At 38.7% G+C, this 22,703-nt stretch overlaps 1 protein-coding gene across 1 annotated transcript in view; it reads left to right on the forward strand.

Moving 5' to 3' along the window:
* PLD5 (phospholipase D family member 5) overlaps window positions 1-20,431 on the forward strand; it is a 492,703-nt gene extending 472,272 nt beyond the window's left edge. The window contains exons 8-10 of the mRNA XM_027122453.1: window positions 8,575-8,743; window positions 12,048-12,162; window positions 19,315-20,431. Coding sequence (XP_026978254.1) covers window positions 8,575-8,743; window positions 12,048-12,162; window positions 19,315-19,562 — 532 coding nt within the window. The 3' untranslated portion in view covers window positions 19,563-20,431. The remainder of the gene's footprint in view (window positions 1-8,574; window positions 8,744-12,047; window positions 12,163-19,314) is intronic.
* The last annotated feature ends 2,272 nt before the right edge of the window (window positions 20,432-22,703 follow it).

The following is a 22,703-nucleotide window of genomic DNA, read 5'->3' on the forward strand; positions in this document are numbered from 1 at the left end:
AAGAACTAAGTGAAGTGGAGATAGGCAGTCTTATCTGAGAAAGAGTTCAAGGTAATGATCATAAAGATGATCAAAGAACTCAGGAGAAAAATGGATGAAAACAGTGAGAATTTAGAAGTTTTTAACAAAGAGAAAAGATAAAGAACAACCAAGCAGAGATGAAGACTACAATAACCAAAATGAAAAATACACTAGAAGGAATCAACGGTAGACTAAATGATACAGAGGAAAATGGATCAGCAAGCTGGAAGACAGAGTAGTAGAAATCACTGACATTGAACAGAAAAAAGAAAAAAAATAAATGAGGACAGTTTAAGAGACCTCTGGGACAACATCAAGAATACTAACATTTTCATTATAGGGGTCCCAGAATGAGAAGGGAGAGAAAGGGACAGAGAACATATTTGAAGACATAATAGCTGAAAACTTCCCTAACCTGGGAAAGGAAACAGACATAGAAGTCCAGGAATCACAGAGAGTCCCAAACAGGATCAACTCAAAGAGGAACACAACAAGACACATTGTTATTAAAATGGCAAAAATTAAAGATAAGAGAGAATATTAAAAGGAGCAAGGGAAAAGCAGCACATTACATACAAGGGAACTTCCATAAGGCTAACAGCTGACTTCTCAGCAAAAACTCTGCAGGTCAGAAAGGAATGATATGATATAAAATGATGAAAGGGGAAAACCTACAACCAAGAATACTCTACCTGGCAAGGCTCTCATTCAGATTTGATGGAGAGATCAAAAGTTTTACAGACAAGCAAAAGCTAAAAGAGCAGCAGTTTTTTTTTTCTTTTTTTCTTTTTTTTTAAGAGCAGCAGTTTTAAAAGTAATGTTAAAGGGACTTCTCTAAGAGGAAAAAAAAGCCCACAACTAGAAACATGAAAATTATTATATTGCAAATGATATGGCCAATAAGGGGTTAATATCCAAAATATATGAACAGTTCACACAACTCAACATCAAAAACACCCTAAACATCCTGATTTAAAAATGGACAGAAGACCTGAATAGATGTTTTTCCAAAGAAGCCATACAGATGGCCAACAGGCCAGGAAAAGATGCTCAACATCGCAAATTATCAGAGAAATGCAAATCAAAACCATAATGAGATATCACCTCACACCTGTCAGAATGGCTGTCATCAAAAAGGCCACAAATAACAAATGTTGGTGAGGATGTGGAAAAAAATGGAACCCTTGTACACTGTCGGTTGGGATGTAAATCGGTGCAGCCACTGTGGAAAACAGTGTGGAGTTTCCTCAAAAAACTAGAAATAGAACTACCGTATGATCCAGCAATTCTACTACTAGGTATATATCTGAAGAAAATGAAAACACTAATTCAAAAAGATGCATGCACCTCAACATTCATAACAGCACTATTTACAATAGCCAAGATGTGGAAGCAGCCTAAGTGTCCATCAACAGATGAATGGATAAAGAAGATGTGGTATATATATGTAATGGAATACTACTCAGTCATAAAAGTGAATGAAATTTTGCTATCTGCAATAACATGGATGGACCTGAAGGGTATTATGCTTAGTGAAATAAGTCAGACAAAGAAAGACAAATACTGTATGATATCACTTAATAGGTGGATATAACAAAAGAGAAACAGACTCACAGATATAGAGAACGAACTAGTGGTTACCAGTGGGGAGTGGAAAATGGAGGAGGGGCAAGATAGGGATAGGGAATTAAGAGGTGCAAACTGCTCTGTATAAAATAAGCTATAAGGATATATTGTACACCACATGAAATATTTTACAATAACTATAAATGTAGTATAATCTATAAAAATATTGAATCACTGAAACTTCAATAATATTATAAATCAACTATACCTCAATTAAAAAAAGGAAAGACAAGACAACATATCAAATACTGTGGGATACAACAAAAGCAGTTCTGAGAGGAACATACATGCTTAATATAACATATTATTACAAAATTAGAAGGATCTCAAATAATAAGCTAACTTTACACCTCAAGGAACTAGAAAAATAAGAACAAATTAAGCCTCAGGTTATCAGAAGGAAGGAAATGATAAAGATCAGAACAGAAATAAATGAAATAGAGACTAGAAAAATAATAAAAGGGATCAATGTAACTTAGATCTGGTTATTCAAAAAGATTAAAAAAACTGACCAACCTTTAGCTAGACTAAGAAAAAAAGAGAGAAGACTCAAATAAGTAAAATTTGAAATGAAAGATAAGATGTTACAACTGAAATTACAGAAATACATAGAATCTATGAGGCTACTATGAACAATTATATGCCAACAAACTACATAACCTAGAAGAAATGGATACATTTCTAGAAACACATAACCTATCAACTCTGAATCAGGAAGAAATAGAAAATCTGAACAGACCAATATTGAGTATAGAGATTGAATCAGTAATCAAAAACTCCAGAGCCAGACATCTCACTGGAGAATTCTTCCAAATGTTCAGAAAACAACACCAATTCTCCTCAAACTCTTCCAAAATATCCAAGAGGAGAGAACAGTTCCAAACTCATTCTACAAGCCCATCATTACTTTGAATCCAAAGCCAGATAAGGATGGCACAAAAAAAGAAAACTATACATTAATATCCCTGATGATTATAGATGCAAAAATTTTCAACAAAAGATTAGCAAACGAAATTCAAGAACACATTAAAAAGATAATACACCATTACCAAGTGGGATTTATTTCTGGGATGCAAGGATAGTTCAAAATACACAAACCAATAAATGTTATTACACACATCATATCAATAAAATAAAAGATAAAAATCACATGATCATCTCAACAAATGCAGAAAAAGCATTTGACAAAATACAACATCCTTTCATGATAAAAACTCTTAACAGACTGGATGTGGAAGGAACATACCTCAACAAAATAAAGGTCATATATGGTAGACCCACAGCTAACATTATATTTAATGGAGAGAAATTGAAAATGTAAGATCTGGAACAAAGAATGATGCCTACTCTTACCATTCCTATCCAATATAGTAATGGAAGTCCTAGCTAGAGCAAATTAGGCAAGACAAAGAAATGAAAGACATTCAGATCAGAAAGGAAGATTTAAAGTTTCCATTATTTGTTGATAATACGTTCTTAAATAGAGAAAATCCCAAAGAATCAGTCAAAAAATATTTGAATTCATAATTTCAGTAAAGTGGCAGGATACAAAATTATCATACAGAAATCAATTGCATTTCTTTACACTAATGATGAAGTATCTTAGAAAGAAATAAAGAAACTCATCCCATTCACAATACCATAAAAAAAACCCCACAAACTATTTAGGAATAAATTTAACCAAGTAGGTGAAAGATATGTACAATGAAAACTACAAAACTTTGCTGAAAGATATCAAAGAAGACACAAACAAATGAAAAGACATCCACATTCATAGATTGGAAGAATTAATATTGTTAAAATGGCCATACTATCCAAAGCAATATACAGATTCAGTGCAATCCCCATCAAAATAACAAATGCATTCTTCACTGAAATAGAAGAAACTATCTGAAAATTTGTGTAGAACCAAGAAAGACCCTGAATAGTCAAACAAATCCTGAGAAAAAAAGAACAAAGCTGGAAATATCACACTTCCAGATTTCAAACTATACCACAAAGCTGTAGTAATAAAACCAGTATGGTACTGGCACAAAAATGGACATGTCAACAAATGGAACAGAATAGAGAGCCAGAATTAAACCCCAGCATATACAGTCAACTAATATTCAACAAGGGAGCCAAGAATACCCAACAGGGAAAGGATAGTTTCTTCAACAAATAGTGCTGGGAAAACTGGAGAAAAACATGCCAAAAGATGATATTGGGCCCTGTCTCACACCATCCACGAAAATTAACTTGAAGTGGATCAAAGACTTAAACATAAGACGTGATATTATAAAACTCCTAGAAGAAAACATAGGGAGGAAGCTCATTGATATTGGTCCCGGCAATAATTTTTCAGCATAATGCCAAAAGTACAAACAGTAAAAAAAAAGAAATCAACAAAAAGGACTACATCAAACTCAAAAGCTTTTTCCCAGCAAAAGAAACAATTAACAAAATGAAAAGACAACCCACAGAATGGGAGAAAAGTTTTTAAACCTCATATCAGATAAGGGGTTAATATCCAAAGTATATAAAGAACTCAGTCAACTCAATAACAACAATAACAAAAAAAATTGATTTTTAAAAATGGGCAAAAGAACTAAATAGACATTTCTCCAAAGAGTATATCAAAATGGCCAACAGATACATGAAAAAATGCTCATCATCACTAATTATCAGGGAAATGCAAATCAAAACCACAATGAGATATCACCTCCCATTGTTATAATGACTCTTCTTGACGAAGACAAGAGATAACAGTTGCTAGGAAGGATGTGGTGAAAAGGGAACCTTTATACACTATTGGTGGGAATGTAAATTGGACACAGAATAGATTTTCATAGCATAGTGGGGTGGATAGAACAATAGATATGTGTACAGAATATTATAGATACTTGGTGAAAAGGCTTCTATGGCAGTTTCAGGGTTTGAAGAAGCTTATTAGAGGAAATGCTACCCAAATTACTTTAAACATATGCATGAGTTAGAAAAAAGTGTGAGAAAGGGAGTTATCCAGGTAGAAAGGAGAGCTTGAACAAAGTTTCAAATGGAAAAAAATAGCCTGGTCCATGCCAGGATCTATAACAAGTTCAGTGCAGGAACATAGAGCCCAAGATAAGGTGGTGAGAGACCAAATTGGAGACAGGGCAAGGACGAGGAGTAAGAGGGCCTGACTACTGGGGAGTCTTGTGACCTTGAGGAGCCTCCACTGTGTTTTAATCAAAGGACTATTTGCTACAGTCCAAGAGATAAGGGACAGACCAGCAAGCCATAGAGTCATAGAAGCCAATGGAATCTAGAGGAAAACATAGGAAGAACACTCATTGACATAAATCACAGCAAGATCTTTTTTGACTCACCTCCCAGAGTAGTGGAAAGAAAAACAAAAATAAACAAATGGGACCTAATGAAACTTAAATGCTTTTGCACAGCAAAGGAAACTGTAGACAAGATGAAAAGACAACGCTCAAAATGGGAGAAAATATTTGCAAACAGGTCAACAGACAAAGGATTAATCTCCAAAATATACAAACAGCTCAGGCAGCTCAATATTAAAAAAACAAACAACCCAATCCAAAAATGGGCAGAAGACCTAAATAGACATTTCTCCAAAGAAGACACACAGATGGCCAAGAAGCACATGAAAAGCTGCTCAATATCACTAATTATTAGAGAAATGTAAATCAAAACTACAATGAGGTATCACCTCACACCAGTTAGAATGGGCATCATCAGAAAATCTACAAACAACAAATGCTGGCGAGGGTGTGGAGAAAAGGGAACCCTCTTGCACTGTTGGTGGGAATGTAAATTGATACAGCCACTATGGAGAACAGTATGGAGGTTCCTTAAAAAACTAAAAATAGAATTACCATATGATCCAGCAATCCCACTACTGGGCATGTACCCACAGGAAACCATAATTCAAAAAGACACATGAGGGCTTCCCTGGTGGCGCAGTGGTTGAGAGTCCACCTGCCGATGCAGGGGACACGGGTTCGTGCCCCGGTCCGGGAAGATCCCACATGCCGCAGAGTGGCTAGGCCTGTGAGCCATGGCCACTGAGCCTGCGCGTCCCGAGCCTGTGCTCCGAAACGGGAGAGGCCACAACAGTGAGAGGCCCGCATACCGCAAAAAAAAAAAAAAAAGACACATGCACCCCAATGTTCATTGCAGCACTATTTACAATAGCCAGGTCATGGAAGCAACCTAAATGCCCATCGACAAACGAATGGATAAAGAAGATGTGATACATATATACAATAGATTATTACTCAGCCATAAAAAGGAACAAAATTAGGTCATTTGTAGAGACACGGATGGATCTAGAGACTGTCATACAGAGTGAAGTCAGTCAGAAAGAGAAAAACAAATATCGTATATTAATGCATATATGTGGAACCTAGAAAAATGGTACAGATAAACCGGCTTGCAGGGCAGAAATAGAGACATAGATGTAGAGAACAAACATATGGACACCAAGGGGGGAAAACCGCGGTGGGGTGGGGATGGTAGTGTGCTGAATTGGGCGATTGGGTTTGACATGTATACACTAATAGGTATAAAATAGATAACTAATAAGAACCTGCTGTATAAAAAAAATAAAATTCAAAAAAATAAAGATGATTGCTAGCAAAAGAAAAAGAAGCCAATGGAATCAATTTTAAAAAGAAAGTGTAAAAAATTAATAAACAGAAACCTCAATTAAACAGAGTTGAGAGACCAGAAGGAGAAGTTCTCACACCCTGCTAGGATAGCAGAGCCTAACAGGAAAAAGACAGATTCCTCTTCTTTCCTGGCAAGGACTCAGCCAATGAAAGGCCATGACACTTTGTTTACCATAGCCCTCCCAACTTCCTTTTCCCCTCTGTAAAAGTGTTCTCCCTCCCCTGTCATGCATGTGTCTTGCCCATAATTGCAGATCCAGAATTGCAATTCTATGCTGATTCCAAATAAACCCATCTTTGCTGGAAAAGTACCTGGCAGTCTGTTTGTTTCAGGTCAACAAAAGGAAACATCAACATAGCCACATGTAGCCTGGTTTAACAGTAAAGTAAGAATTGAATGACGTCCATTAGATTTGGCAGTTAAGATAATCACTGCTGACTTTGAGAAAATTTGCAAAAGATTCATGGGCTGGAGGCTGGGATCAGTAGGCTGATAAGTGAATGGGGGGTGATGAAGTAGAGTCAGAGGTTCAAGATTCTACTATCAAGAAGTTTTGTTCAAAGAGGAAAGAGATTGTACACCAGCCACAGAGCAATGCAGAGTCAAAGGAGAGGTCTCTGAATGGGAGAGATTTATGTTTTTTTCTCAAATGAAGAAGCCAGAGCGGGAGAAGTTGAAGATATTTTCGGGAAGGAATGACTAATCAAATGCAGTTGCAGGGGGCTAAGGGAACAGCTTGGGGAGAAGGGGGGGATGCCTTATCCTCTGAATTAGAGGGAAGGGGATAAGGATGTGTGTGGCTATCAGGGTAGAACGTTGAGGAGGACCATGACCAAGACCCCCAATTTTGTGAATGAAGGAAAAAGTAAATTTCTCTAGAGTGGGGCAACATTTAGAATAATTACAAAAGGTACAAGAGGTAGAACTGACCCAACACAAGGATAGGGATTGGCAGATGGTATTGAGAGCCCTGAATGCATTTGTGTTTTCTCCAGTCTGCACAAGCTTGAGATGCCTTTTTCCAGTTGTCCTCTGCTTTATAGCTATAGAAATACACCAAAGGTATTACAGCACTGACCTAGGATTCAGATTTTGCCAAGAGCTAAAGGAAGGGAGAGGGGCAACTGTCCTTCATGTGATCAGAACTGATATTAGGCTTGTCAGGGAAAGGAGATCAGGAGGAGCTGATGGACCAGGAAAAAGTAGAGGGACCTTGGATCTGGGGCCCGCACAGGTGAAAGAGCAGGTACAAATAAGAGAGTAGAGGAACGTGAAGGACAGGAAGCTGGAGTCAGATATAAAGAGGAGACCTTTGGAGGTGCAATTATTATGAAACTTATATATTTTGAATAATATATCATTAGTCCAAATAATGAATTGGTCCAGAATTAGGGGAAGATTTGTATGAATAAAAAAAAGGTCTACAAATTACAGGGCTACAGAGAGATAGAGCAATTTGAGACTTGTCTTTAACGTGGGAAATTTTATTGGTTTTTTTGTTTTGTTTTTAACATGAGAACTAAGTTACAGTTCTGAAAGAAACATTGTGTTTTAGGGGGTGGGGGGCAGTGGCTGGCCCCCCATCCTAAATCAAGTGGACAGCACAATCTGGTGGAAAATACACAGCAGGACTTTAAGAGAAGCTATGGCCTTAGGGAAGAGTTCAGATTTAGTCAAAGTAAAAGGTTAAGAATTCAGGGAAAAGGCTAAGCCTATAGGGGAAACAGCCTGATGGAGGATTCTAGGGCCCCAGAGTAGTGGGGGTCTTGGTAAGGAGAGATGAAGACAGTTTGGAAATAAGAGTGTGGGAAAGCTAGGATAACTAGAGCAAAATCTCATTGGGGGTGACACTTACCAAAGAAGAGAGGTTTGAGAAGCATTTGGGGACAAAGGGATGCTCAAGGATCCTAACTGGAATTCTGTTGGAAAGTTGATTCTCCTTGCACATATGAACTGAGACCCAGGTAGAGTTGGAGGTGTAGTGAGGGTGACATGTGGTGGTGGTCGGTCTGTCTGTGCCCTCTGCTCACACAACCTGAGGCCCTGGTGGTAGGAGACCTCATTTTAGGCTGGACAGGACCAGTAAAGCACCATTTCTCAATGTCCTAACCCAGGAGACTGGCATTTTTTCAACATATCCTACAAGGTTATTTATATTACAGAAAAAAGTAATGATCAAGTTAACATCAGTGTTCTCTATAGTCTAGAAAATTTATTTCCCCAAACTAACTAATCTTCTTTATTTTATCTGTATGGATATTATTTCTACAGGACTTACTGGCCAGACTTGGATGGGAAAATTAGAGAAGCGTTAGTTTTGCGAAGCGTTAAAGTTCGACTCCTTATCAGCTTCTGGAAGGAAACTGACCCCCTCACATTTAACTTTATTTCATCTCTTAAAGCTATTTGCACTGAAATAGCCAACTGCAGTTTGAAAGTTGTAAGTATTATATTGACTGAGTTATTAAATTAAAAGTTTATTTCCTTCATACATCTGTGAAAGCTGTAAGCGCACACATACACATGAACTTCCAGTCAGAACCAGGACAATAATCTTTGATAGTGAAAAATACCTCAAAAGGTAGGTTAACTAATTTTTCAAAACAACCGTATCCCCCCAAAAAGGAGACTAGAACCCAAGTTTCCTGGTGCCAGCATAACCCTCTTTATATACACTTTCAGTTTCATCCTATCCATTTTGTTTGAACTTCCTCCTTCACCTACTATTCTTATTTGTGAGACTGTGACCAACAGAGCATTGGAACATGCACCAGCACAGACTCCCCCAGCCCTAAAGCACCCCCAGCCTGGGTTTCTGTACTTGTTCCAGGTCCCTTGGGCTGCACCCTAATCCGTGTCTGCATACGTTGAGGGAGGCAAGGTTGAGGATTCGTACTACCCTAGACGGCCTAACTCTCTAGCTCGCCTTTGAATCTCCTCTGGTCCTCACATGGAACATCCTCTTCCTCCCCTCAGGGCCCTTGTACATGTGCTTTCCTCTCCTACAACAGTTTCCTCCATGCATTACCTGACTAAATCCCACTAATTCTTTAGGTCTCAGCTTCCCCCAACCTCCGCTGCAGTCATTCAACAAATGTACACTGAGACCTGGCTCTGCTCTGTGCCAGGCTCTCTTCTAGGTGATAAAATTGTGCTCCATGAAACATTCAGGGACCCAGGATGACAGAGGCTCCACTGTCAACTTTGACACATGGCTTCCAAGATGGCCTTGAGCCTCAATATCCCAAGGCCAATCAGAAGAAGAGAGAGTGGAGGAGTGCACAAGAGGCATTTATGAGTTAGGCCTAGAGGTGGTGAATATCCCTGTAGCCTTCATTCTCTGGAAGACAGTCCCTCTGTGCTCAGCAAGGGCCCAGATGTCAAAGCACCCAGAATACAGAAAGTAAAAAGACGTGTTTAATACAAGCAGAGGCAGAGAGGAGAATATCTGGGGCCTGTGACACATGATGCATTTGCTCCTATCTCTTCTCTTAACTTCCCCTCAGAACAACTCAGTGGTCTCCACCCACCCACTGTTTCCTGACCCCACAGCACACCTGCTACTAAGGCACTGTCAGTTGAAATCTGTGTCATGAAATATTAAGGGCTCTCATTGAAGACTTACAAGAAATTACAAGGAAAGTAGAATCCATCATTTTAACCTCTACAGTATTTACTCAGCTTCATTTTTTCAAACACTCATGGTCACATTACTCGAACAAACCAAACATTAATAGTTCACTGTTGGACATTTTATAAAACAGAGACTCCAATCTTCATTTAAGCCAGGCCATGCATTTCTAAGCATCAAGATAAGCCTTGAGGAGAAGGAAGCTTATGGCCTCGACATCTAGACCACAGATGGATGAAAAGCTTTTCCAAGAAGAGTGGGAGTTGGAATCTTGCATATAGTGTGTCTTCAGGAGCCTGGGAGCACTGATAAAGCAGATAGCCTGGTAATCTCTGTCCTTAGAGGAATAGGCACCTTCCCCCTGGCTTTGTGGGTTTGTATCCATGAGGAGGCTCGTGGAAAGAGACTGCACTCACCAAGTTTTCCTAGTTAACTGAGGTTTTTAAAAAATAAATTAACAAGTCACTTTTGAAATATCTTTGCTGTCACCTGAAGCACGTTAGGCGTCTAATAGTATGTCAGTGAATACAATGTGATTTCTGCTGTTGTCTTAGTCTCCCAGAAAAGGCTCTTTTCCCTCTTTAGGGTCATCTTCAACTTTCTAGAGGAAATGGGTTCTCAGTAAAGCCTCAAGCTGTGATGCCATCATTGACTTAAATTAGGATGTATAATTTATTCTTTTTCAAATTTGTCTTGATTCTGCAATAATATGTTCCTCAAAAGGAAATAGCAAGTGTGTAGACAGGTATGGTGATAGAGTGTTCAAGCGAGATGACTGCTCGCTGTTATCAGTATTCGTGTGACCTCACAAGTATAAAACCACAACTTAAGAGCATTCACAGGTTATTAAGTCCACTTGAAGAGTCCACAAAGGCTCTATGTGAACCCATCAAACTTGACACAGATTTTGCAGAAGATAGGAACTGAGGAAATAAGGTGATCCAGTCTGCATTGCCTATAATCATGGAAATATGGCAATGGGAGAACATTCCTCTGGGATGTACAATAGACAGTTCTTAGGTGGTAGATTTTGGCCTGTGTACCATTGATCACAAGGTTTAAAAAAAAAAAAAAAAAAAAAATCAGAATAGAATTTTCAGGGCTGGAAGAGACCTTAGTGATCACTTGGTTTATCACTCCTTTCTCAACCTGGAGGGAGGGAAAAACCAACTCTCATTATTTCCCCAAACCAAATTTGAACACTTACAGTTTTAAAACTGTAAATGATATCTCCATTTCGAGGTATCATCCTATTTTTCTCACTGCCTCTTCTTTCCTTCAATCACACATGATTCTACAGATGTAAGACATTCTGGAAATATTCCATGCAGTTTTGAAAATTTTCCACGGTTTTCAATGTGGAGGAGACCTGAGGTCTTCACCTTTGATGGTGTCTTCCTGTGAACTCAGTCACGGTTTAAGCCTCATCTGAGCACTTGCCAATTTCAGCAGATTCCTGAAGCCACTCCTGATGTCACCTACCTCTCTTAGCTCCCCCATCCCCATTCCAGGTGAACTGGAATGCTGCTTTTTGGATCACATTAAAGTTGAAATTCAGGATTTATGGTTTGAAGTTGTGATCTTTTTTGAGTTGCTTATTAAAAGAGCTTGTAGACCTAGGTGTTTAGATGGAAATATTTGTTCTTTTGGCAAAATCTTTTTTTGACATTTGCAAATCCCTAATTAATTCAGCTAGTCATTGACATGGGCCTGCTGCTTCTTATAATATATGCCACATGTGAGAATTCAGTTCATTGGCATGCTTGACAGAAAGCACCCTGAGGCATACTTAAAATGCCAGCACACTGATGAATAAGACGAAAGAATTAGACAACTTCTGGCCCTTTCCCCATTAAAAGAATGAATTTTATGTTCATTTTATAGTTTAAAAGTGTTAATTATAGACCTAGGTGAGCATGATAATTTTCTCTCTTGTTGCCTATATGGATTTGAGAACAAAAATAGCTTCATCTATATGAAGTAACAAGATTGTGGTTTTAATAACTCAATATGAGGTCTATTGTTGATACTTGAATGAGAAACCCTTTTGTGTTTGAACAAAACCAAAAATGTTCTCTATATTCACCTGCTTTATTTATTTATTGTCTTACAGAAGTTTTTTGATCTGGAAAGAGAGAACGCTTGTGTTACAAAAGAACAAAAGAATCACACCTTCCCTAGATTAAATCGCAACAAGTACATGGTGACGGATGGCGCAGCTTATATTGGTAGGTGTCAGGGCTGTAAGACTCCTTAGGGGATCATGCAGGTTAGTGGTGATCTAGCTGTACTCTTCTGTACCCCATGGTGAGGAAGCTCCTGCCAGTGAGTGGGAGACTTTGAGGTCAGGAAACAGGAGGGTGAGGGCAAAGAGCTCCTTAACAGAGCATCTCATCTGTGGCTTGGTTCATATGCTAGGAGACCATATGTGATGTCTTTTTGTAAATGTTTTGCAGAAATTCCATGGTCCATTTGTCTCATTTTATAGGTGAGGAGTTGGATGTCTCATGAAAGACCAGTCCTGGCACTTAAATGAACCCAGTGCTCATTTCCTACCCACTGTACCACAGCCAGCCTGTCATGAGTAATGGGGAGGCAGACATCATTGAAATTCGACACCCAAACAAACACTACCTGTGCAATAATCCTACCTCTGCCATTTTAAAAATATCTAACTTTGGGCAATTTACTTAAGCTCTCTAAAAACCTCAGTTCTCTCATATGTAAAATGGAGTTAATAATAGTTTCTACTTCATAGGGTAAAGTTTAATTGGGATAATATGTACAAAGCACCTGCACAATGAAAGCTCCTAACACATAGATAATACTAGATTCATGTTAGCTATTATTATTAAGGCAATAAAGCTCCAGATACAGAAACAATATGTATTGGTATATTTCTTACTAACGGATTAAATCTATTCCACTTTCCCATGGTGTGCATGAATCCAGAGTAACCCCTTTACTAGTACTGTCACAGGCAGAGTGGAAGTTATTATCTATAAAATGAAAGTGCATAGATCACAAAACAGCAGGATGGTTGTTCCACTGTACAAATGAAGTAGCAATCTCAAAGCAGAAAAGAAAAATGTGTCTGGGATGAAGGAATATGGAATCTGCATTATTTTTTCCAAATTCAGTGAGTAAAAAAATATGCCATTTTAACTTTGTAAAGCACCTTATCTTATTTGATTCTCTTAGCAACATTGTCAATAGGGAAGGCAGCTTTAATCACCTGCAATTTAGAAATAAGGAAATTGGGCCATAAGATATGAAATGAATTACACTTACTACCTCCTCTCTCAGCATGGAGATGTTCTGTTTCTTCCCATTTCGAATAGTTGTGTGTCTTATTAGTAGAATAATAAGAATAATAGAATAGAGTATTGAAATTTTAAAAAATGTGTATCATTCCAGTTCTAGAATATGACAATATTATTTTATTCATGTTGTCCCTCTCAGTGACCCAAGAGGTGGCATTTAGATTTTCTCATGTTCATCAATGCATGGAGAACAGAATGAAATGAGCTTCTTTTTAAACAAGTGGCAAAAGCAAACTCGAAGTTGTTTAGTCAAAAATGGGAACTTTTGCTTCAATATTGGGAAAAATAGGGGTGGATTAAGTTTTGGGCGCAGTGGGATTTAAGGATCCAAATCTGAATATTCTACCTGCAGGGTTTACTTAAAGTAAGTTGTTAGGTGCACATTCAGCAGTGATATGTGCTTATATCCAAATGTTCTTTATAATGAATTAAGTAAGTGTATTGGAGTCAGACAAACCTTTTTTTGATTTCAAGCACTGAAACTTACAAGCTGGAAGATGGTAAAGTCACACAATCTCTCTGAGCCTCTGAGGAGCCTCTGTTTCCTTATCTTTAAAATAGGGATAACAGCACCCATCCTTTGGTGGTGGTATAAGGATTAAATGAGATAATATATGAGAAGCTCCCAACACTGTCACTGATCTCTCTGCCAGATTCCTACTAAATATTGATTCCTGACTCTCTCCCTTCTTCTTTCCCTGTAATGCATTTTTTTAAATAGACTTTTGTTTAAAAAACAGTTTTAAGTTCACAGCAAAACTGCAGAAGGCACAGGGATTTCCTATATACCCACCAACCCCACATGTGCACAGCCTCCCGCATTACCAACATCCTTCACCAGAGTGGTACATTTGTCACAACTGATGAACTTACATTGACACATGATTATCACCCAATATCCATTGTTTACATTAGGGTTCTCTCTTTGTGTTGTACATTCTGTGGATTTAGGCAAATGTATGAAGACATGTATCTGCTATTGTAGTATCACATAGAGTAGTTTCACTGCCCTAAAAATCCTCTGTGCTCCATCTATTTATCCCTCCCTCTACCCTGGCAACCACTGATTTCTTTTTTAACTAACTCCGCAGCGTTGTCTTTTTCAAAATATATGGTTGGAATTATATAGTGTGTAGACTTTTACGATTGGCTTCTTTCACTTAGTAATATGCATTTAAGGTTCTTCCATGTCTTTTCATGGCTCGATAGCTCATTTCTTTTTAGTGCTTAATAATATTCCATTTTCTGGAATATTATTTATTGATTCACACTTTATCCATTCATCTATTGAAGGGCACCTTGGTTGCTCCAAGTTTTGACAATTATGAATAAAGCTGCTATAAACATCCATGTGCATATTTTTGTGTGGACAGAAGTTTTCAACTCCACTGGGTAAATACCATGGAGCATGATTACTGAATCGTATGGTAAGAGCAAGTTTAGTTTTGTGAGAGACTGCAAAATTGTCTGCCAAAGTGGACGTACCATTTTGCATTCCCACCAACAATGAGTGAGAGTTCCTGTTGCTCCACATCCTCACCAAACTTTGGTATTGTCAGTTCTGAATTTTGGCCATTCTAATAGCTGTGTATGACACACATCTCATTGTTTCAGTTTTCATTTCCCTTTGACATATGATGTGGAGCATCTTTTCGTATGTGTATTTGCCATCTATCTTCTTAGGTGAGGTGTCTATTAAGGGCTTTTTAAACAGATTTTTAATTTTCTTACTGTTCATTTTTAAGAGTTCTTTGTATATTGTGGATAACAGTCTTTTATCAGATATGTCTTTTGCAAACATTTTCTCCCAGCCTGTGGTTTATCTTTGCATTCTCTTTCATAGAGCAGAAATTTTTAATTTTAATGAAGTCCAACTTATCAATTATTTCTTTCATGGATCATGCCTTTGGTGTTGTATCTAAAAAGTTACCACCAAAACCAAGGTCAGCCAGGTTTTCTCCTATGTTATCTTCTAGGAGTTTTGTAGTTGTGCATTTTACATTTAGGTATGATCACATTTTGAGTTACATTTTGTGAAGGGTGTAAGGTCTGTGTCTAGATTCTTTTTCTTTTGCATGTAGATGCCTAGTTCTTCTAGCATTGCTTGTTGAAAGGACTGTCTTTGCTCCATTGTATCGCTTTTGCTCCTTTGTCATGATCAGTTGACTATATTTACGTGGGTCTATTTCTGGGTTCTTTATTATAATACATTTTTAAATGAGTACATTTTACACATAGCATTTTAGCAAAACATTAGTTCCCTAGAGTGAAGCATAGTTCTAATATAAAAATACTTAAAGAGCATAAAGAGGGAAAATTCATTGATAATTTAAATAATTATCAGCATATTCTGGAAATCTCTTAAGAAGTCACTCAGATACCTGCTGAGAATGCTGAATAAAGAACAATCCACACTAGACCTTGCATGGAAATATAGTTCCATTAAATGTTCACAAGACTTACAGAAGAATCCTCAGACAGTATCATCTCTCTAATTTTGATCTGAGTACATTTGAGTCAAGCTTGGCAAAGTTGTCTGAAAGGTGGTTTGGTTATTTATATATTATATCCAGTGAGTTCACCTACACCCTAACAGGGTGTTCCTGAGGGTAGCACTACAGCTCTCCTGGCATCTGGGGCCTAAATGTGCATTCTAGAAGCTGAAATGGCAGTCTCAAAAAGAGCTGGGTAAAACTGCTTCCCAATTGAAAAATGACTGAAGCATATACATGATTTTGAGGCTTAGCCCAGCCATCAGGAAATAAAGGTAGGAAAACAATCACTCTGGTGTAGGAATGCCCTGTAGTCCTGTGAAAGATGCCTAGGGCTATGATTCCTGAGAACAGACTAATTAAAACTTTTGAGAATCAATAAAGATGGAGGATCTTGGCTCCATCCATTGTATCAAAGGAAAGAAGCTGAATTTCACAGAATGAGACTTCATAATCTTGTCACTTCTCTCCCATCATCATTCCCTCTCTCCATGCTTCCCCCAAAGGATATGTGTTTCCTTCAGAGAGTGAGGTCTGCAAATGAATGGAGCAGAGATCTCAGTGTGGCCTGATGCTCCAGCCCTGGGGACTGATGACGTCTAGGGTGAAGAGCACATTTAGCACAAAGCGAGTACACCAGTGTGGGCTTCGGAGTCAGACCTGGCTTTGAACCTCAACTGTGGGACTTTTTCACTTCCACCTTGGACAAATTACTTAACCTTTCTGAGCCTTAATTTCCTCATCAATACAGTGAAGTTAATATTGTCACCTCATAGGATTGCAGTGAATATTGAAGGAGATAATGTTATGATAGCTCATAAAAAATTACTGCCCTTGGTCTAATGCCTTGCACTTAATCATAAGATGAGATTTTAGTGTCTTATCAAGAAGTCCTTGAAAAGTGTGCTGTCTTCTGTTTATGGAATGAATAGAAGGTGCCGCCTACCAGCAGTTTCCAGAATAACTCTCAACCTGCAGTAGCTACAAATCCTCTGTTTAGAGGTTCAAGCTGGTGTTCACCTGGCACTGAGCATTTGCACAAAGCCGGAGCCTCTGAGCATGGCCACGTGTCTGAGAGCACATGGTTGGGAACACAGCAACAGCAAAAGGAGTCTCTGTGCAGAGACTCTAACACAGTATTACAAACCACTTAGCAAGCAGTTTGCTAATTTATAGCAATAAAATTCAGTCAAAACTATGTCTATCATGAAGTCATTGACAGCATCATTGTAGTGTTTGTGTGGGTTGGGGTGAGATATAAAGAGAGAGAGAGGAGTTCCTTCTCTATGCTGATAATATTTGACTTAGAGGAATAAACTTAAGGAGTAAAATGAGGGGCAAGGGAACCACCTTGAATATTCCAGGCAGTGCCATATGGAAAAGGGAGTTGATATGTGCAGGGGGGGCTCCAGAGAGTAGAGGAGGGCCAAAGAATGAGAGCTATAAAGGAACAGATATTAGCTTTCCCTACAGATGTCCCTTCTCCCAGCAGCTTCTCCCACAGGTGACTGCAGGGCCTTGGGTCGAGGATGCCCAGGGACCGTGATCTCAGCATCTTTCAGCAAATATTCCTGCAGGATGCCTGAGGAGCCACTGAGGGAATGGAAAATCAAGCTCTATGCTTAAAAGCCTTCAGTTCCCTTATGGAACCAGCTCTGAACCAAAGAGGATGGTGGTAATTTATTAGATAATTTTGTCAGTCTTGACATGGGTAAATTTTTATTAGAATGATTCTTCATTTATAGTATTGAAGATAGTTCATGGAGTCTACAGACCTGGGTTGACCATTGATTAACGATGTGAAGCTGGGCAAATTTATTCACCTCTTTGAGCCTCACAGCCCTCTTCTGTCAAGTGAGCATAAATCCTACCAACCATATGAGATAATGTACGCAAATAGAAAGCATAGTGCTTTGCTCATATTAGGCACTGACTAACTGATAGTTCCTCTGCCCTCTACATTCCTTATGTCCCGACCTCATTCCTGACTCTTCCCCTTCACGCTCTAAGATCCTCATCAAATCTTTTTTGTGCATAAATATGTTATATTCCCTATGGAATTAGTTTCCTAATTGATAGGTTTCTGTGCCTTTCTTATTATTCAGTGAAATGCTCTCTTCCTGACACATCTAGTCAGAATTAGAAATTGCTTTCTCCTGCCCTCATGGCATAGTATACATACATCTCTTGTACCATCTCGTATGCCTTGTATTATACTTTTTGTGTTTTCCTCCCGGACTCCTCGAAGGCAGAGACTGTGATTTTAAGTTTTATATCATGGCCCCTAATATAGTACCTGGTAGACATTGTATACTCCGTAAATATGCGTAAATGAAGACAAAGAAAAGCAAAGAAATAAATGGTGCTATACCCTCCTGAGAGTACCTTTGCTCTCCTACTGGAACTCTCTCCCCATTGGATACCAAAGACAAGAGATTCATCTGGGAGTTTTGGGTAGTCTGGTCCTTTTATCTACTCCCACTTTGAAAATGGACTACATGCAAGTCGCATAGACATGATTATCCCTTTCTGGGGTGGATCCCAGCCTTACTACCTATTATTGGCCCCCCAAAATTAGTATGTTGAAGTCCTAACCCCAGTACCTCAGAATTTGACCTTATTTGGAGACAGGGTCTTTACAGGGGAAATCAAGTTAAGGTGAGGTCATTAGGCTGGTTTCTCATCCAGTTTGGTTGCTGTCCTTATAAAAAGGGGAAATTTGGACATAGAGATGTGTGTAGAGGGGAGATGATGTGAAGAGACACAAGGAGGAGATGGCCATCTATAAGCCAAGGAGAGAGGTCTGGCACAGATCCTGCTTTCACAGCCCTCAGAAGGAACCAGTCTGCCAACATCTTGATCTTAGACTTTTAGCCTCCAGAACTGTGAGACAATACATTTCTGTTGTTTAAGCTCCCAGTCTGTTGTGCTTTGTGATGGCAGACCTAGCAAACTAATATAGCACCTATACCAGCAGTCACTCTGGGGAGCCTGCTGTCACAGCAACTGCCCTGATTCCTAGGCTGAGAAGCCTGATCCTGGAACTGGGAATGACTTACCACCCAAGCAAGGAGTGTTTTGTGTGTTTAGTTAAAAACTGGTTCTCCTTCTCTGGCTTCAGCTTTTTCTTTGATGTGAAAGCTTCTGAGCATTATAATTAGAATCTCTCATTTGTACGTATGGATTACATGTTGTCTCTTTGAGAAGGTAGTAATTGTTCACAGGATTTTTAAGTGTATTCCTATATATTTTAAATGTTGCTGTATTTAGTGTGCCTTGTGAATGTCAATAAGAAATAACATTTACCAAAAAAGAACATCAGATTTCCTGTTTTGAGTTTCAAGTTGAGCAAAGCTGAAGAAAATGCCAAAATAATATGCAAATATTAATATGCCATATGTAAGCCTTCTTGGATTTCTTTTTATGAGCTGTCAACACAATTCAGTCTCCCTGTCACTATTCCCGGGTATTTTTTTTTAATAGAATCTGCTCTATATTTCTTTAAATGGAGAATATTCCCTGGTGGATCTTAACTCTTTACCATCATTTCCTTTGTCTTTTGCAGGAAATTTTGACTGGGTAGGGAATGATTTTACCCAGAATGCTGGCACAGGCCTTGTTATCAACCAAGCAGATGTGAGAAACAACACAAGCATCATTAAGCAACTTAAGGATGTATTTGAAAGGGACTGGTACTCGCCCTATGCCAGAACCTTGCAGCCCACCAAGCAGCCAAACTGCTCAAGCCTCTTCAAACTCAGACCCTCCTCAAATAAAACTGTCACCTACAACGCAAGTGGAAAGGACCCCTAGAGTGTATAGTCTGAATGAACAAACTTACAAGACACCTTATATTTCACATTTATACAAAAAAGACCTGAGGAGAGAAAAATAATTTAATATGTCTTTTTTAGGGAAAAAGCACACAAAAAATATTCTCTGAATGACATGTAATATCTTATCTAACAATATCTTAGCTGCGTGTACACTAAATTTAAGACTTTTGTATTTGTTACTTCTGACAGGGAATGTCATTTTGGCTTGAAAGTTAGTTTTTACGTTTGCATACAAATTTTAAGACTTTGATGCCTCTTCCTTTCTAGTTTTAGAACTTTTTCTGCTGACCACCTGGTCAGTTCTTAGGAAGCTTAGCATGTGGTAAGCTCTTTTATACCATTCTGAGAACTACTGACTTAGAGAGGAGAGTGAGGATTTTGCCCTGGAGAAGAGACTGATTGAACCAAATATTTTTCCTTGAAAACCATTTCCAAGACCTATATAGTCATGTAAGCATGAACAACTTACATCTCATGCCCATCTTCAACACAGTTGAAAAATACCCTTTTTGCCTCCTTCTGCATTTTTTCCAATACCATAGCTTTTATTTTCTATCACTTTCTCTTCTCACAAAATATTATATAGCATCCCTATATTCACCTAAACATTAGCTCCAAGTGCGATTGTATCTTTTATATGTATGAATTGTTCAGAATGGATGCAAAATGTAAAGAGCAGTCTTTAATTTTCACTTTCAACTGCATTTTCCCTACCAAATTGATATTTTAAAACCACAGCCAACAATGTGTATCCTTTCTCTCAAACTCAGAAAAATTATGTAGCCACCTGCTAATATCCAGCAAGCTATTAAGTCTGCATTATAAGAATAAAGTAGTTTTTCACATTTTTGTTTAGTTTATGGTGTTTATAAGTGGATTTTAATTTCTTTAGAATCCTTATGCAGTTAAGAGTATGCCAGCAAGCATTTATAGAGCTATTTAATATACTTTCTGCTATTTAATATACCAAATGCTTTTCAGAGAAATGCAATTTAAATACTGTGCTTAACATATTTTACTAAGAAACAAAAATATTGGATTATTGTTCTATGATGTCCTTGTGTGTTGTTGTTTTATATCTATACAATATATAACCCTATATTAATGGAGACTTGCTACACTAGAGAGAGGCGTGGCCTCTGCAGAACCCAGAGCAGGTGCCCTTCAGGACGTCTAGTCGTAATGTTGCTCCTGACTCTCCCTGGCCTGGGAACAGAGTCCTGTACTTCTTGGCCTCAGGTTTCTACTGGTAATGTAGGGACAGTAATAATCACCTACCTCGAAAGATGTTGTCACAGTAGAAAATATTTATAACTTGTTTTGAAATCAAAAGAACCTATATAAATGCTAAACATTATGAAGCATAATCTTTTTCTTGAAATAATGTTTGTGGTATCCTGATATAATCAATAACAGGTTCACCCAGAGAACTCACAAGGGAAAACAAATCCACAGCTTCCAGCTGCAAATATGGGTGAATACAGCAACGCAAAAGCCCTGCTGGAGATCTGGATTGTCATCGTTTTGATGGAACATTTTGTCGGGTCACTTTGGCATAAATAACATCAAAACAAAACTAGACCGTTTGCTTGGTGTTCTTCTTTAAGACTGGCATATACATGTGTTTTTAGAGCAAGAAAAAGCAATCTCAAATTTTCTTATATCTAGAGACTTGATTTCTAATATGCCAGAAAGAGTGATGTAGGAACCCACAAGTCTTGTCCAGTGGGTTTACTTGTTGGAAAATGGCTATTGTTGGTCATCTAGTGATACCATAACTTCCTTTCTTGTTGTTTCCAAGTGTTGCTTTACTGGATATCTAACCAGGCTGTGAAGAGAGTTGGACGAGAGATGTATTTTTTTTTAAATTTTGTTTATTTATTTTTATTTTTGGCTGTGTTGGGTCTTCGTTTCTGTGCGTGGGCTTTCTCTAGTTGCGGCGAGTGGGGGCCACTCTTCATCGCGGTGCACGGGCCTCTCACTGTCGCCGCCTCTCTTGTTGTGGAGCACAAGCTCCAGACGCGCAGGCTCAGCAATTGTGGCTCACGGGCCCAGTTGCTCCGCGGCATGTGGGATCCTCCCAGACCAGGGCTCGAACCCGTGTCCCCTGCATTGGCAGGCAGATTCTCAGCCACTGCGCCACCAGGGAAGACCCGAGAGACGTATTTTTAAGAGTAACATGTTTTTATGAATGACTAAGGGATTCTTAATGAAATTCTGCATCAGTAATTGCCGGCCCATAAGACTCTAAATATTTACCATATGCCCATCCTTGTTTGAGTAGGAAGTTATCCTGTCAGTCATCTCAGTAAAGGTAGTTTTAATGATGATTAAAAAGAGAAAGTAAGCAAAAGAGTTGACATGGAGACAAACAAACGTAATAATTTCACTCCTGGGCAAGGAAAAGCAACTGGGCTGAATTTGAAAAGGACATCTAAAGATTGGAGAGTCAGTTGCTTCCTTGTTCATTCCCAAGTTGCCTCCAGTATTTGTCATAGTCATGGGACAAGCACAGGCTTGGCATAATGGCACCCCTTCACTGTTGCTATCTTTTGCATATGACAGGAGAAGAGAATTTTGTCCTTTATGAAATGACCATAATTGCCTTTTCCCTCTGAGCCCCATCAAAAAGGTAGCTCCAGGAACTGTGTCCAGGATTTTCTGCCATGCACCACCAGCAGCAGAACCCTAACTGGCCAAGCAGGCCACCTCCTCAGGGTAGTCCAGTCAGCAGCAACCAGGCCCCTGTTTCCAGGAAACAAAGTTAACCTTCAGTGGCAGCCAGGAAAACAGCCCCTGTTCAGAAAGTGTCATAAAAATGGGTTCATGTCTCCCAAGAGAAAATTTACTTCTGCAGAACTTTCTCATTGAGTGCTTTGTCTACCCCTCTATAAGTATTCTTCCTCTCTTTTATACTTTGTGCCTGTGCTAAATAGACTACCAACTTCCATCTTCCCCCACCAACAAACAACCCCGGAATTATTTCCCAAGAGGAAGAGAAAGCAAAACAAAAGCACTTTAATTCAAGACTATCTATCTGATAGATATCCATGTCAGAAATTATGAGGAGGGTGACTACTAACATCCATTTTTTTCTCCATAAACATTCCAGGAATTA

Source organism: Aethalodelphis obliquidens, unplaced genomic scaffold, assembly GCF_003676395.1.
Source record: "Aethalodelphis obliquidens isolate GAN/ISIS:26980383/991018 unplaced genomic scaffold, ASM367639v1 scaffold24, whole genome shotgun sequence".
In the NCBI taxonomy this organism is placed as follows: Eukaryota; Metazoa; Chordata; class Mammalia; order Artiodactyla; family Delphinidae; genus Aethalodelphis; species Aethalodelphis obliquidens.